This window comes from Fringilla coelebs (genome assembly GCF_963513975.1).
Source record: "Fringilla coelebs genome assembly, chromosome: 3".
Lineage (NCBI taxonomy): Eukaryota > Metazoa > Chordata > Aves > Passeriformes > Fringillidae > Fringilla > Fringilla coelebs.
This window is the reverse complement of record NC_140030.1, coordinates 520,385-534,665: the sequence shown is the minus strand read 5'-3', so window position 1 is coordinate 534,665 and position 14,281 is coordinate 520,385. Positions and strand designations below refer to the sequence as shown.

Genomic DNA, 14,281 nt, shown 5'->3' with positions numbered 1-14,281 from the left:
CACACCCAGGAGATGGCACAGCACACCCAGGAGAGGGGCACAGCCCCACAGCACACCCAGGAGATGGGCACAGCCCCACAGCTCACCCAGGAGATGGGCACACCCCCACAGCCCACCCAGGAGAGGGGCACAGCCCCACAGCACACCCAGGAGATGGGCACAGCTCACCCTGGAGATGGGCACAGCCCCACAGCCCATCCCAGGAGATGGGCACAGCACACCCAGGAGATGGGCACAGCCCCACATCCCAGGAGATGGGCACAGCCCCACAGCCCATCCCAGGAGATGGGCACAGCCCCACAGCACACCCCAGGAGATGGGCACAGCTCACCCCAGGAGATGGGCACAGCCCCACAGCTCACCCAGGAGAGGGGCACAGCCCCACAGCCCATCCCAGGAGATGGGCACAGCCCCACAGCACACCCAGGAGAGGGGCACAGCCCCACAGCCCACTCAGGAGATGGGCACAGCCCCACAGCTCACCCTGGAGATGGGCACAGCTCACCCAGGAGATGGGCACAGCCCCCAGCCCAGCAGGCAGTTGGTGCTCCCCTGCCCACGGGCACCATCTCCCCCTGCTCCCTCAGCCCCATGGGGCAGCAGTGGGGCTCCCTTCCCCACGGGGTGGGTGTCCCAGGGGGTCCTGGGCTGCCAGGCCACACAGCCAGACCCCGGGCAGCACTGGCACAGTGCTGGGGACCAGGTGGCCCTGGCAGGTGCCAGGTGAGTCCCTCCAGCCCTGCAGGGGATGGTGCCTGCCCAGGCTGAGCCCCCTCCCCAGTTCCCTCGCTTCCCTGAGCACAGTGTGTCGGATCTGCTGTGGGGTGCATCCGTGCCTGGGTGGTGCCCACCGGGGTGCAGCTGTGATGCCGTGGCAGCCAGGTCGTGGAATCCCAGACTGGTTTGGGCTGGGAGGGACCTCAGAGCTCATCCATGGAGGGACAGCTTCATAGACCAAGCTGGTCCGAGCCGTGTCCTGTCTGTCCTGGAGCACTCCCAGGGCATCTCTGGGCACCCTGTGCCAGGGTGTCACCACCCCACTGGGAAGAACTTCTGCCCAGTATCACACCTCTGGACACCAGGTCCCGGTGCCAGGCCACATTCATGTCCCCACATGTGCCCAGGCAGGCAGTGTCCCCCTCGCCCATCTCCTCACGCCCGAGGTGTGCCCCCCACAGACCCCTGGGCAGCTCCGCTGTGTCCCCTCTGCTGTGTCCTGTGCCCTGTTCTGTGTCCCTGTGCTGTGTCCCTGTCCTGTGCCCTGTGCTGTGCCCTGTGCTGTGTCCCTGTGCCCTGTGCTGTGTCCCTGTGCTGTGTCCCTGTGCTGTGCCCTGTGCCCTGTGCTGTGTCCCTGTGCTGTGTCCCTGTGCTGTGTCCCTGTGCCCTGTGCTGTGTCCTGTGCTGTGCCCTGTGCTGTGTCCCTGTGCTGTGCCCTGTGCCCTGTGCTGTGTCCCTGTGCTGTGCCCTGTGCCCTGTGCCCCTCTGCTGTGTCCCCTCTGCTGTGTCCCTCTGCTGTGCCCCTCTGCTGTGCCCTCTGCTGTGTCCCTGTGCTGTGCCCTGTGCTGTGTCCCTGTGCTGTGTCCCTGTGCTGTGTCCCTGTGCCCTGTGCTGTGTCCCTGTGCCCTGTGCAGTGTCCCTGTGCAGTGTCCCTGTGCCCTGTGCTGTGTCCCTGTGCTGTGCCCTGTGCTGTGTCCCTGTGCTGTGTCCCTGTGCTGTGTCCCTGTGCCCTGTTCTGTGTCCCTGTGCCCTGTGCTGTGTCCCTGTGCTGTGTCCTGTGCCCTGTGCTGTCCCCTGTGCTGTGCCCCTCTGCTGTGTCCCTGTGCTGTCCCCTGTGCTGTGTCCCTGTGCTGTGTCCCCTGTGCTGTGAGCCCTGTGCCGTGTCCCCTGTGCCGTGTCCCCTGTGCCGTGTCCCCTGTGCCGTGTCCCCCGCGCTGTCCCCAAGCACGGCCCTGGCAGGCCCTGGCAGTGCCCTGACCCTGCTCTCTCCCCTGTGCTGTGTCCCCTGTGCCATGTCCCCAAGCACGGCCCTTGGCAGGCCCTGGCAGTGCCCTCACCCCGCTCTCTCCCCTGTGCCGTGTCCCCTGTGCCCTGTGCCGTGTCCCCCGTGCTGTCCCCAAGCGTGGCCCTGGCAGGCCCTGGCAGTGCCCTGACCCCGCTCTCTCCCCTCTGCCGTGTCCCCTCTGCTGTGTCCCCGTGCTGTCCCCCTGGCAGTGCCCTGACCCCTGTGTCCCCCTGGCAGTGCCCTGACCCCTGTGCTGTCCCCCTGGCAGTGCCCTGACCCCCGTGCTGTCCCCCTGGCAGTGCCCTGACCCCCGTGCTGTCCCCCTGGCAGTGCCCTGACCCCTGTGTCCCCGCAGGGCTCGCGCGGGCGGCTCCGCGGCGGGCTGGGCTGGGAGTCGAGCCTGCGGCAGCGGCCGATGCAGCGGCACACCTTCCAGGCCGGGGACCCCTACTACATCAGCAAGAGGAAACGCGACGAGTGGCTGGCCCGCTGGAAGAGGGAGGTGAGGGCTGGCACCGGCGGGGTGGGCACAGGGGGACGGTGGCACCGAGCCCGGGCTGGCACTGGCGGGGTGGGCACAGGGGGACGGTGGCACCGAGCCCGGGCTGGCACCGGCGGGGTGGGCACACGGGGGATGGTGGCACAAAGCCCAGGCTGGGGCTGGCCGGGCACACACGGGACGCTCAGTGCCCACGGGGCTCGGGTGGGCACACGGGGCACGCTGGCGTGGCCGTGCCCCGGGGCTGGTGCAGAGGCTGCTCCGTGCTGCCGGTGGTGTCTGCCCCGCTGCACCGGAGCCTGTCCCCCCGGCTCCGTTCCTCGCCCCGTGCCCCCGGGGCCGCCCTCTCTCGGCAGCCGCGGGCAGCAGCCGGTGCTTCTCCCGCGGGATGTGCCGCCCGTTCCTGCCGGTTTCCCGGGGAACCGGCGTGTGACGCAGCCGGGCTCGTGGTGGGAGCCCGGCAAGGGCACGGCACGGCCGTGGGCAGCAGGGACAGGGGCTCTGGGGGTGCCCTGGGTCCCCATCACACCCCTCACCCCTTCTCAGCATTGTCCCCACTGCCAGCGGGGTCTCCCTGGCAGTGTGTCCCCTTGTGCCACCTCCTTGGCACTATTTGTAGCCCTGCTGCCAAGCACCCTCCTGCTGGCACCCACAGGGACGGTGGCACAGCCAGGGTGTCACACTGGGCATGGCCAGGCCATGCCGTGGGGCACAGGGCATGGCTGGCAGGGCCACAGTGTCCCCATGGGGCACGGGGCACAGCTGGTACACTCACAGTGTCCCACAGGGCACAGGGCATGGCTGGCATGGCCACGGTGTCCCCATGGGGCACAGGGCACAGCTGGTCATTCACAGTGTCCCACAGGGCACAGGGCATGGCTGGCACGGCCACGCTGTCCCCATGGGGCACAGGGCATGGCTGGCAGGGCCACAGTGTCCCCATGGGGCACGGGGCACAGCTGGTACACTCACAGTGTCCCCATGGAGCACAGGGCACAGCTGGTACATTCACAGTGTCCCCATGGAGCACAGGGCACAGCTGGTACATTCACAGTGTCCCACAGGGCATGGCTGGCATGGCCACGGTGTCCCCATGGGGCACAGGGCATGGCTGGCAGGGCCACAGTGTCCCCATGGGGCACGGGGCACATCTGGCACGTTCAGTGTCCCACAGGGCACAGGGTGTGCCCCCTTCCCTCGAGGGCCTCCAGAGCTGTCACTGGTCACCCCTGGGCCGTGATTTTGGGGAGCAGAGCTGGCTGGTGGCCCAGTGGCCATCCACAGCTGCTGGGGTCACCCCCTCTGTGCCACCCACTGCCCATGTCCCCCTCTGGGGACACTCCCCACCGTCTGTCTCAGCTGGGGTCACCAACCCCACTACCGTGGGCACAGGGACAACCCAGCCCCCTCCAGCCTGGCCTCCTCTTCCTCACCCCTGAGCCTCTGAGGGGAGCAGCTGGCATGGGGACAGGGACACCCAGGGTCAGTGCAGTGACACAGGGACAGGGACAGGGACACCCAGGGTCAGTGCAGTGACACAGGGACAGGGACAGGGACACCCAGGGTGAGCGCAGTGACACGGACACAGGGACAGGGACACCCAGGATCAGTGCAGTGACACAGACACAGGGACAGGGACACCCAGGGTCAGTGCAGTGACACAGACACCTGGGGACAGGGACACCCAGGGTCAGTGCAGTGACACAGACACAGGGACAGGGACACCCAGGGTGAGTGCAGTGACACGGACACCTGGGGACAGGGACACCCAGGGTCAGTGCAGTGACACAGACACAGGGACAGGGACAGGGACACCCAGGGTCAGTGCAGTGACACAGACACAGGGACAGGGACACCCAGGGTCAGTGCAGTGACACGGACACCTGGGGACAGGGACACCCAGGGTCAGTGCAGTGACACGGACACCTGGGGACAGGGACAGGGACACCCAGGGCCAGTGCAGTGACACAGACACAGGGACACCCAGGATCAGTGCAGTAACACGGACACAGGGACAGGGACACCCAGGGCCAGTGCAGTGACACGGACACCTGGGGACAGGGACACCCAGGGTCATGCAGTGACACGGACACAGACACAGACACAGGGACACCCAGGGTCAGTGCAGTGACACAGACACCTGGGGACAGGGACAGGGACACCCAGGGTCAGTGCAGTGACACGGACACCTGGGGACAGGGACAGGGACACCCAGGGCAGGCGCTGTCCCTCTCATGTCCAGGCTGGGACCCCCCACCCCGTGCCAGCTGTGGAGATGGGGACAGAGGTGGGACCATGGGGTTGGGATGAAGATGAAGGGGATGGGGCAAGGGATGAAGGAGGGAATGGGATGGGATGGGATGGGATGGGATGGGATGGGATGGGATGGGATGGGATGGGATGGGATGGGATGGGATGGGATGGGATGGGATGGGATGGGATGGGATGGGATGGGATGGGATGGGATGGGATGGGATGGGATGGGATGGGATGGGATGGGATGGGATGGGATGGGATGGAGAGGGGATGGAGAGGGGATGGAGAGGGGATGGGGAATGGGAGAAAGAGGGGGATGAGGATTGGAGGGGAGGCAAGGACAGGGAATGGGGTGGGATGGGGATGGGAATGGGGATGGGGATGGGGATGCAGGTGGAATGAAGATGAAGATGAGGGTGGGGGTGAGCAGGGACAGGGATGGGGGATGGGGATGGGGATGGAATGGGGATGGGGATGGGGATGGGGATGGGGATGGGGATGGGGATGGGGATGGAATGAAGATGAAGATGAGGCAGGGACAGGGATGGGGGATGGGGATGGTGATGGAATGAAGATGAAGATGAGGGTGGGGGTGAGGCAGGGACAGGGATGGGGGATGGGGATGGGGATGGGGATGGGGATGGCAATGCAGGTGGAATGAAGATGAAGATGAGGGTGGGGGTGAGCAGGGACAGGGATTGGGGATGGGGATGGGGATGGAATGGGGATGGGGATGCAGGTGGAATGAAGATGAAGATGAGGGTGGGGGTGAGCAGGGACAGGGATGGGGGATGGGGATGGAATGGGGATGGGCATGGGGATGGAATGAAGATGAAGATGAGGCAGGGACAGGGATGGGGGATGGAGCTGAGGATCGCGGTGGGGGCAGACAGGGCTGCCGGAGCTGCCGCTGGCCCCGGGGCAGATCGCTTGGGACAATTGTCCAGCGGCACATCCAGACAATGTCCCTTAACGACCGGCGATGGGACATTTCCTGTCCCCCCGGGCGGGCAGAGCGGGGCCCCGGCGGGATCGGCACCGAGGGGGGGACACGAGGCCCCGCTGTGACCCTGCCCCAGGACACTCGGGTGTCACCCACCCCGTGTCCTTGGCCCAGGGCCACTCGTGTCCCCAAACGTGGCAGGTCCTCAAAGCCCGAGCTGGGCGGGAGGAAGCGGGGTGTCCCCGGGGTGGCACCGGGGCACCGCCGTGCTCAGCGTCCCTTGCGGTCCCTCCGGGATGAGGCGGTGGTCCGGGGACCCTCGAGCAGGGGGGGCAGGGCAGGGGTCCCGCCGACCCCCGGGGTGACACCACCCCCCTTTGCACACAGAGGGGTCCCTGAGGCACCGCGTGGGGGGACCCCCGGGACACCGGGCACACCGGGGACACCGGGGACACCGGGGCTGGCAGGGCACGGGGGGGCAGGGCCTGTCCCGGGCTGCAGGGAGCCGAGCGTGTCCCGTCCGTACCGGGTCGAACCGGGACAGCGGGCTGGTACCAGCCCCGCACCAGTGACTGAACTGGGCTGAACTGGGCAGAGTGACCACAGACCAGTGACTGAACTGGGCTGAACTGGGCAGAGTGACCACAGACCGGTGTTTGTACTGGGCTGAACTGGGCAGAGTGACCGCAGACCAGTGACTGTACTGGGCTGAACTGGGCAGTGTGACCACAGACCAGTGACTGAACTGGGCTGAACTGGGCTGAACTGGGCAGAGTGACTGCAGACCAGTGACTGAACTGGGCTGAACTGGGCAGAGTGATTGCAGAACGGTGTTTGTACTGGGCTGAACTGGGCAGAGTGACCACAGATCAGTGACTGAACTGGGCTGAACTGGGCAGAGTGACCGCAGACCGGTGTTTGTACTGGGCTGAACTGGGCAGAGTGACCACAGACCAGTGACTGTACTGGGCTGAACTGGGCAGTGTGACCGCAGACCGGTGTTTGTACTGGGCTGAACTGGGCAGAGTGACCGCTGACCAGTGTCCGTACCGGGCTGAACTGGGCAGTGTGACCGCAGACCGGTGTTTGTACTGAGCCAAACCGGGCAGAGTGACCGCAGACCGGTGTCCGTACCGGGCCGGACCGGGCAGTGTGACCGCAGACCGGTGTCCGTACCGGGCCGGACCGGGCAGAGTGACCGCAGACCGGTGTCCGTACTGGGCCGGACCGGGCAGTGTGACCGCAGACCGGTGTCCGTACCGGGCCGGACCGGGCAGTGTGACCGCAGACCGGTGTCCGTACCGGGCCGGACCGGGCAGTGTGACCGCACACCGTGTCCATCCTGCCGGGTCCGGCCGGTGCAGCCGGACGGTGTCCCCCCCCACCCCCCCAGTCCCAGCCGGTGGCACTGGGGACACTGGTGCGGGGGGCGGGGGCGGCTCCAGCCGTGCGGGGCGAGGCCCCCGGGGCGCCGCCGCCCCCGCCCCGTCCCGGCGCTCCGCACAAAGGCCGGGGGGCCGCGGCCCCGGGACAAAAGGCAGCGGGAGCGGCCCCGCGGCGTGCGGCGCAGCCCAGCCCGGAGCGGAGCACGGCCCGTGAGTACCGGGAGGGCCGGGCCGGCACCGGGGCACCGGCGGGACAGCGGGGCCGGGAGGGGAGCGCCGGCACGGGGACCGGGGCCACACCGGGAGGACACCGGGGCCACACCGGGAGGACACGGGGCAAGCGGGACCGGGCCGGAGCGCTCGGGGCCGTTCGGTTCCGTGCCGGGAGCCCGCTCGGCTTCGTTCCCTTCTGTTCGGAACCGTTCGGTTCTACTCGGGACCGCTCGGATCCGGCCCGGAGGCCGCTCGGCTGCCTCCGTTCTTCTCGGCTCCGCTCGGTTCCGCTCGGTTCGTCTCGAACCTTTCGGTTCTGCCCGGTGCCTTCGGTTTCGCCCCGTTCCGTTCGGGTCCGGCCCGGGCGCCGCTCGGGTCTCTTCGGCTCCTCTCGGTCACTCCGGTTTTGCTCGGCTCCGCTCGGTTCCGCTCGGTTCCACTCGGGCCCTTTCGGTTCCACTTCGGTTCCGGTCCGGCCCGTGCCCCCCGCGCGCCCCCCCCCCGCCCCCCGGCGCAGCCAACCAGCCGGGCCGGGAGGCACCACGTGACCCGGGGCCCAGACAAAGGGCCGCCGGGCTGACCCGCACCGGCCCGGCCGGCTCCGCGCGTTCCGGCTCCGCGCGTTCCGCCCCGGCCCGGGCCCCGCCGGTCCCGCGGGTACGTGAGCGGCACCGGCACCGATACCGGCACCGGCACCACCGCGGGCCGGGCCCACGGGGAGATCCCGCCGGGGCCGGGGGGCTCGAGGGGGGAGAGGGTGACATGGACCGGGATGAGATGTGAGGGTGCCGGGATGGGCTCGGGGGTACCGGGATGGGCTCGGGGGTACCGGGAAAAGCACAGAGGGTACCTGGATGAGCTCGGGGGATAGCGGGATGAGCACAGAGGGTACCGGGATGGGTTCGGGGGTACCGGGACGGGCTCGGGGGTACCGGGATGGGCTCGGGGGTTACCGGGATAAGCACAGAGGGTACCGGGATAAGCACGGAGGGTACCGGGATGGGCTCGGGGAGTGCCGGGATAAGCACCGAGGGTACCGGGATAAGCACCGAGGGTACCGGGATGAGCTCGGGGAGTACCGGGATGGGCTCGGGGGTTACCGGGATAAGCACAGAGGGTACCGGGATAAGCACGGAGGGTACCGGGATGGGCTCGGGGAGTGCCGGGATAAGCACCGAGGGTACCGGGATAAGCACCGAGGGTACCGGGATGAGCTCGGGGAGTACCGGGATGGGCTCGGGGGGTACCGGGATAAGCACCGAGGGTACCGGGATGAGCTCGGGGGTCCTGGCATGGGCCCCGGGGTCCCGGGATGGGCTCGGGGGGTCCCGGGATAAGCACCGAGGGTACCGGGGCGGGCTCGGGGATCCTGGCATAGGCCCCGGGGTAAGTTCCGAGGGTCAGGCACGGGCGCCGGCCGGCAGCCCCGCGGCGGGCTCCCCCGGTGCCGAGCCGTGCCGTGCCGTGCCGTGCCCGGGGACCGTGCCATGCCGTGCCGTGCCGTGCCGTGCCGTGCCCCGGGGCCGTGCCATGCCGTGCCGTGCCCCGGTGCCGAGCCATGCCGAGCCGTGCCGTGCCGTGCCCCGGTGCCGTGCCGTGCCCCGGTGCCGAGCCGTGCCGAGCCGTGCCGTGCCCCGGGACCGTGCCGTGCCGTGCCGTGCCGTGCCGTGCCCCGGTGCCGTGCCCCGGTGCCGAGCCGTGCCGTGCCGTGCCCCGGTGCCGTGCCGTGCCATGCCGTGCCGTGCCCCGGGGCCGTGCCGTGCCATGCCGTGCCGTGCCCCGGTGCCGTGCCGTGCCCCGGTGCCGAGCCGTGCCGAGCCGTGCCGTGCCGTGCCCCGGTGCCGTGCCGTGCCCCGGTGCCGAGCCGTGCCCCGGTGCCGAGCCGTGCCGAGCCGTGCCGTGCCCGCAGGCCGAGAAGAAGGCCAAGGTGATCGCCGTGATGAACGTGGTGGAGGAGCCGGCGCGGGCCGAGGCGCAGAAGGAGGAGGAGGCCAGCCCGCCGCCCGGGCCGCAGCAGCCCACCGACCCCGCCTCGCCCAGCGTGGCCACCACGCCCGAGCCCGCCGTGGCCGAGGCCGGCGACAAGAACGCCTCCAAGTCCGCCGACGACGAGCCCGAGTACGAGGTGAGGGCCCTGGGGACACTGCCGAGACACGGGGACACTGCTGGGACATGGAGGGGACACTGCTGAGACATGGGGGGACACTGCTGAGACACGGGGGGACACTGCCGAGACATGGAGGGGACACTGCCGAGACACGGGGACACTGCTGAGACACGGGGGGGGACACTGGTGAGACATGGGGACACTGCTGGGACATGGGGACACTGCATGGGGGGACACTGCTGGGACATGGGGGGACACTGCTGGGACATGGGGGGGACACTGCTGAGCCATGGGGGGACACTGCTGAGCCATGGGGGGACAGTGCTGAGACATGGGGGGACAGTGCTGAGACATGGGGGGACACTGCTGAGACATGGGGACACTGCTGAGACGTAGGGACACTGCTGAGACATGGGGGGGACACTGCTGAGCCATGGGGACACTGCTGAGACACGGGGGGGGACACTGCTGAGACACGGGGGGACAGTGCTGAGACACGGGGGGACACTGCTGAGACATGGGGGGGGACACTGCTGAGACATGGGGACACTGCTGAGACACGGGGGGGGACACTGCTGAGACACGGGGGGACAGTGCTGAGACACGGGGGGACACTGCTGAGACATGGGGGGGGACACTGCTGAGACATGGGGACACTGCTGAGACACGGGGACAGTGCTGAGACACGGGGGGACACTGCTGAGACACGGGGACAGTGCTGAGACATGGGGGGACACTGCCGAGACATGGAGGGGACACTGCTGAGACATAGGGGGACACTGCTGAGCCATGGGGACACTGCTGAGACACGGGGGGACACTGCCGGGACATGGGGGGACACTGCCGGGACATGGGGACACTGCCGGGACATGGGGGGACACTGCCGGGACATGGGGACACTGCCGGGACATGGGGACACTGCTGGGACATCGGGGGACAGTGCTGAGACATGGGGGGGGACGCTGCTGAGACATGGGGACACTGCTGAGACACGGGGGGGACACTGCTGAGACATGGGGGGGACACTGCTGAGCCATGGGGACACTGCTGAGACATGGGGGGGACACTGCTGAGACATGGGGGGGACACTGCTGAGCCATGGGGACACTGCTGAGACACGGGGGGACACTGCTGAGCCATGGGGACACTGCTGGGACATGGGGGGACACTGCTGAGACATGGGGGGACACTGCTGAGACACGGGGACACTGCCGAGCCATGAGGACACTGCCGAGCCATGGGGGGGACACGGGGACTGCTGAGACACGGGGACACTGCTGAGACACGGGGGGACACTGCTGAGACATGGGGACACTGCTGAGACACGGGGACACTGCCGAGCCATGAGGACACTGCCGAGCCGTGGGGGGACATCCCAGGGCACTGGGACATCCCAGGGCACTGGCTCCATCTCGGGGAGCAGCAGCTCCCTCTGCACCCTGCCAGGACCCGGCCGTGCCTCCCCTGCGGCTCCAGCCGGCGGGGCGGGAGGCACCGGGCGGGCCCGGTCCCGGTGGCGGTCCCGGTGGCGGCGGCCCCGCGCTGACCCCGCCCCGTGCCCTGCCCTGCCCTGCCCGCAGGACGGCCGCGGTTTCGGGATCGGCGAGCTGGTGTGGGGCAAGCTGCGCGGCTTCTCCTGGTGGCCCGGCCGCATCGTGTCCTGGTGGATGACCGGCCGCTCCCGCGCCGCCGAGGGCACCCGCTGGGTCATGTGGTTCGGCGACGGCAAGTTCTCGGTGGTGAGTGACACCCCTCGGGGGGAGTGACACCCCTCGGGGGGAGGTGGCACTCCTCGGGGGGAGTGACACCCCTCGGGGGTGAGTGACACCCCTCGGGGGGAGGTGGCACCCCTCGGGGGGAGGTGGCACTCCTCGGGGGGAGTGACACCCCTCGGGGGTGAGTGACACCCCTCGGGGGGGAGTGACACCCCTCGGGGGGAGTGACACCCCTCGGGGGTGAGTGACACCCCTCGGTGGTGAGTGACACCCCTCGGGGGGAGTGACACCCCTCGGGGGGAGTGACACCCCTCGGGGGTGAGTGACACCCCTCGGTGGTGAGTGACACCCCTCGGGGGGAGTGACACCCCTCGGGGGGAGGTGACACCCCTCGGGGGTGAGTGACACCCCTCGGGGGGAGTGACACCCCTCGGGGGGAGTGACACCCCTCGGGGGTGAGTGACACCCCTCGGTGGTGAGTGACACCCCTCGGGGGGAGTGACACCCCTCGGGGGGAGGTGACACCCCTCGGGGGGAGGTGGCACCCCTCGGGGGGAGTGACACCCCTCGGGGGTAGGTGGCACCCCTCGGGGGGAGTGACACCCCTCGGGGGGAGGTGGCACCCCTCGGTGGTGAGTGACACCCCTCGGGGGGAGGTGGCACCCCTCGGGGGGAGTGACACCCCTCGGGGGGAGGTGACACCCCTCGGTGGTGAGTGACACCCCTCGGGGGGAGGTGGCACCCCTCGGGGGGAGTGACACCCCTCGGGGGGAGGTGACACCCCTCGGGGGGAGTGACACCCCTCGGGGGGAGGTGACACCCCTCGGGGGCAGGTGGCACCCCTCGGGGGGAGTGACACCCCTCGGGGGGAGGTGACACCCCTCGGGGGGAGTGACACCCCTCGGGGGTAGGTGACACCCTTCGGGGGTAGGTGGCACCCCAGGGTGACAGCGGGTGACGGCGGTGTCCCCATGGCCACCTCCCGTGTGTCCCCAGGTGTGCGTGGAGAAGCTGCTGCCCCTGAGCTCCTTTGCCAGCGCCTTCCACCAGGCCACCTACAACAAGCAGCCCATGTACCGCAAGGCCATCTACGAGGTGCTGCAGGTGAGGGGACACTGCTGAGCCCTGGGGACACTGCTGGGCCCTGGGGACACTGCTGAGCCAGGGGGGACACTGCTGAGCCAGGGGGGACACTGCCGAGCCCTGGGGACACTGCCGAGCCAGGGGGGACACTGCCGAGCCCTGGGGACACTGCTGAGCCCGGGGGACACTGCTGAGCCCTGGGGACACTGCTGAGCCCTGGGGACACTGCTGAGCCAAGGGGACATCCCAGGACACTGGGGAAGCAGCAGCTCCCTCTCCACCCTGCCAGGACCCGGCCCTGCCTCCGTTCCTGCCCCACCTGGAGGTCTCTCAAAAAGCACGGGGGTGTGGGGGACCCCTAAGGACATGTGTGTCAGCTGTCCCAGGCTGGGGGGGACCCTGGCTTTGGGGGGGCCGTGTGGAGGTTCCTGACCGTGCTGGTGCCCCCGGGGCTGGGGCTGCCGGGCTGGGCAGTGGGGGAGCAGCCTCGGGGACCCCGAGGATGGGCCGGTGACACCTGCCCCCCCAGGTGGCCAGCAGCCGGGCCGGGAAGATCTTCCCCGCGTGCCCCGAGAACGACGAGACCGACACGTCCAAGGTGGTGGAGATCCAGAACAAGCAGATGATCGAGTGGGCCCTGGGCGGCTTCCAGCCCTCGGGGCCCAAGGGGCTGGAGCCCCCCGAAGGTGGGCTGGGACCGGGGACGGCGCCCGGGGCGGGCCTGGGCGGGGAGGTGACCCTGCTGGGGGGGGGACCCTGCCGGTGTGCCCCGGTGGGGGACCCCGCTGATGGCAGCTCCGGTGGCCCACAGAGGAGAGGAACCCCTACAAAGAAGTTTACACGGAGATGTGGGTGGAACCCGAAGCAGCCGCCTACGCGCCGCCCCCGCCCGCCAAGAAGCCCCGCAAAAGCACAACGCAGGAGAAGCCCAAGGTCAAGGAGATCATCGACGAGCGCACCCGAGGTACCGCGGGCTGCCCTCCTCCTCCTCCTCCTCCCTGGGGGCTGCTCTGCCCTGGGTACCGCCGGGCTGCCCTCCTCCTCCTCCCTGGGGCTGCTCTGCCGGGCTCCCTGCGGGCTGGGGCGCACCCGAGGTACCGCCGGGCTGCCCCCTCCTCCCTGGGGCTGGGGGACGAGAGCCGCTCCCCCTGCTCCCCCGGGGGGTCCATCCCTCCCTCCCTCCCTCCCTCCCTCCCTCCCGGGGTCTCTCCTTTCCCCCCACTACCTGGGGCAGCCCCTGACTGTTCCCCTGCTCCCCCAGAGCGGCTGGTGTACGAGGTGCGGCAGAAGTGCAGGAACATCGAGGGTGAGTGCGGGGCTGGGCACGTCCTGCACCAGGGGGATGGATGGGCTGGGGGCTGTCCCTGCCTGCCTGAGCACATCCTGCACCCAGGGACGGGCTGGGGGCTCTGTCCCTGCCTGTCTGGGCATGTCCTGAACCCAGGGATGGGCTGGGGGGCTGTCCCTGCCTGGGCTGGGGGCTCTGTCCCTGCCTGCCTGGGCTGGGGGCTCTGTCCCTGCCTGCCTGGGCATGTCCTGCACCAGGGGATGGGCTGGGGGGGGCTGTCCCTGCCTGCCTGGGCTGGGGGGGCTGTCCCTGCCTGAGCACATCTGCACCCAGGGACGGGCTGGGGGCTCTGTCCCTGCCTGCCTGGGCTGGGGGTCTGTCCCTGCCTGTCTGGGCACGTCAGGGCACGGGGGGCACACAGGGCTGTGGGGCAGCTCAAGGGAAGAAGGCCAGGCTTGTCCCACCCCTCAGCCTGGCTGGGTGAGGGGCAGCAGCTGTGAGGTGGCAGTGGCCCACCCTGGATGGTGGCAGGGCCCACCCTGGGTGGTGGCAGGGACCCCCAGGATGCTGCCTAGGGCTGTTGGGAGTCTGGGGTGGGGCTGGAGGGCAGTGGGAGCCCTGTCTGCTGGTCACCAGCTCTGCTGTGACCCCAGCGTGGGGTGAGCGTGTCCTGGGGACTGCAGGACAGGGGTCACTGTCCCCACCACGCTGGCATGGGGTGCCAGGGCAGTGGGTTGGGGTGTCCCCACCAGGCTGGCATGGGGTGCCAGGGCCATGGGTCAGGGTGTCC

At 69.4% G+C, this 14,281-nt stretch overlaps 1 protein-coding gene across 2 annotated transcripts in view; it reads left to right on the top strand.

The window, feature by feature from the left end:
* DNMT3A (DNA methyltransferase 3 alpha) overlaps positions 1-14,281 on the top strand; it is a 50,242-nt gene that overhangs the window by 26,191 nt on the left and 9,770 nt on the right. For both annotated transcript variants that reach the window (XM_084202817.1, XM_084202816.1), the window contains exons 6-12: positions 2,358-2,504; positions 9,208-9,423; positions 10,986-11,144; positions 12,117-12,224; positions 12,733-12,889; positions 13,015-13,167; positions 13,465-13,509. In XM_084202817.1, coding sequence (XP_084058943.1) covers positions 2,358-2,504; positions 9,208-9,423; positions 10,986-11,144; positions 12,117-12,224; positions 12,733-12,889; positions 13,015-13,167; positions 13,465-13,509 — 985 coding nt within the window. The remainder of the gene's footprint in view (positions 1-2,357; positions 2,505-9,207; positions 9,424-10,985; positions 11,145-12,116; positions 12,225-12,732; positions 12,890-13,014; positions 13,168-13,464; positions 13,510-14,281) is intronic.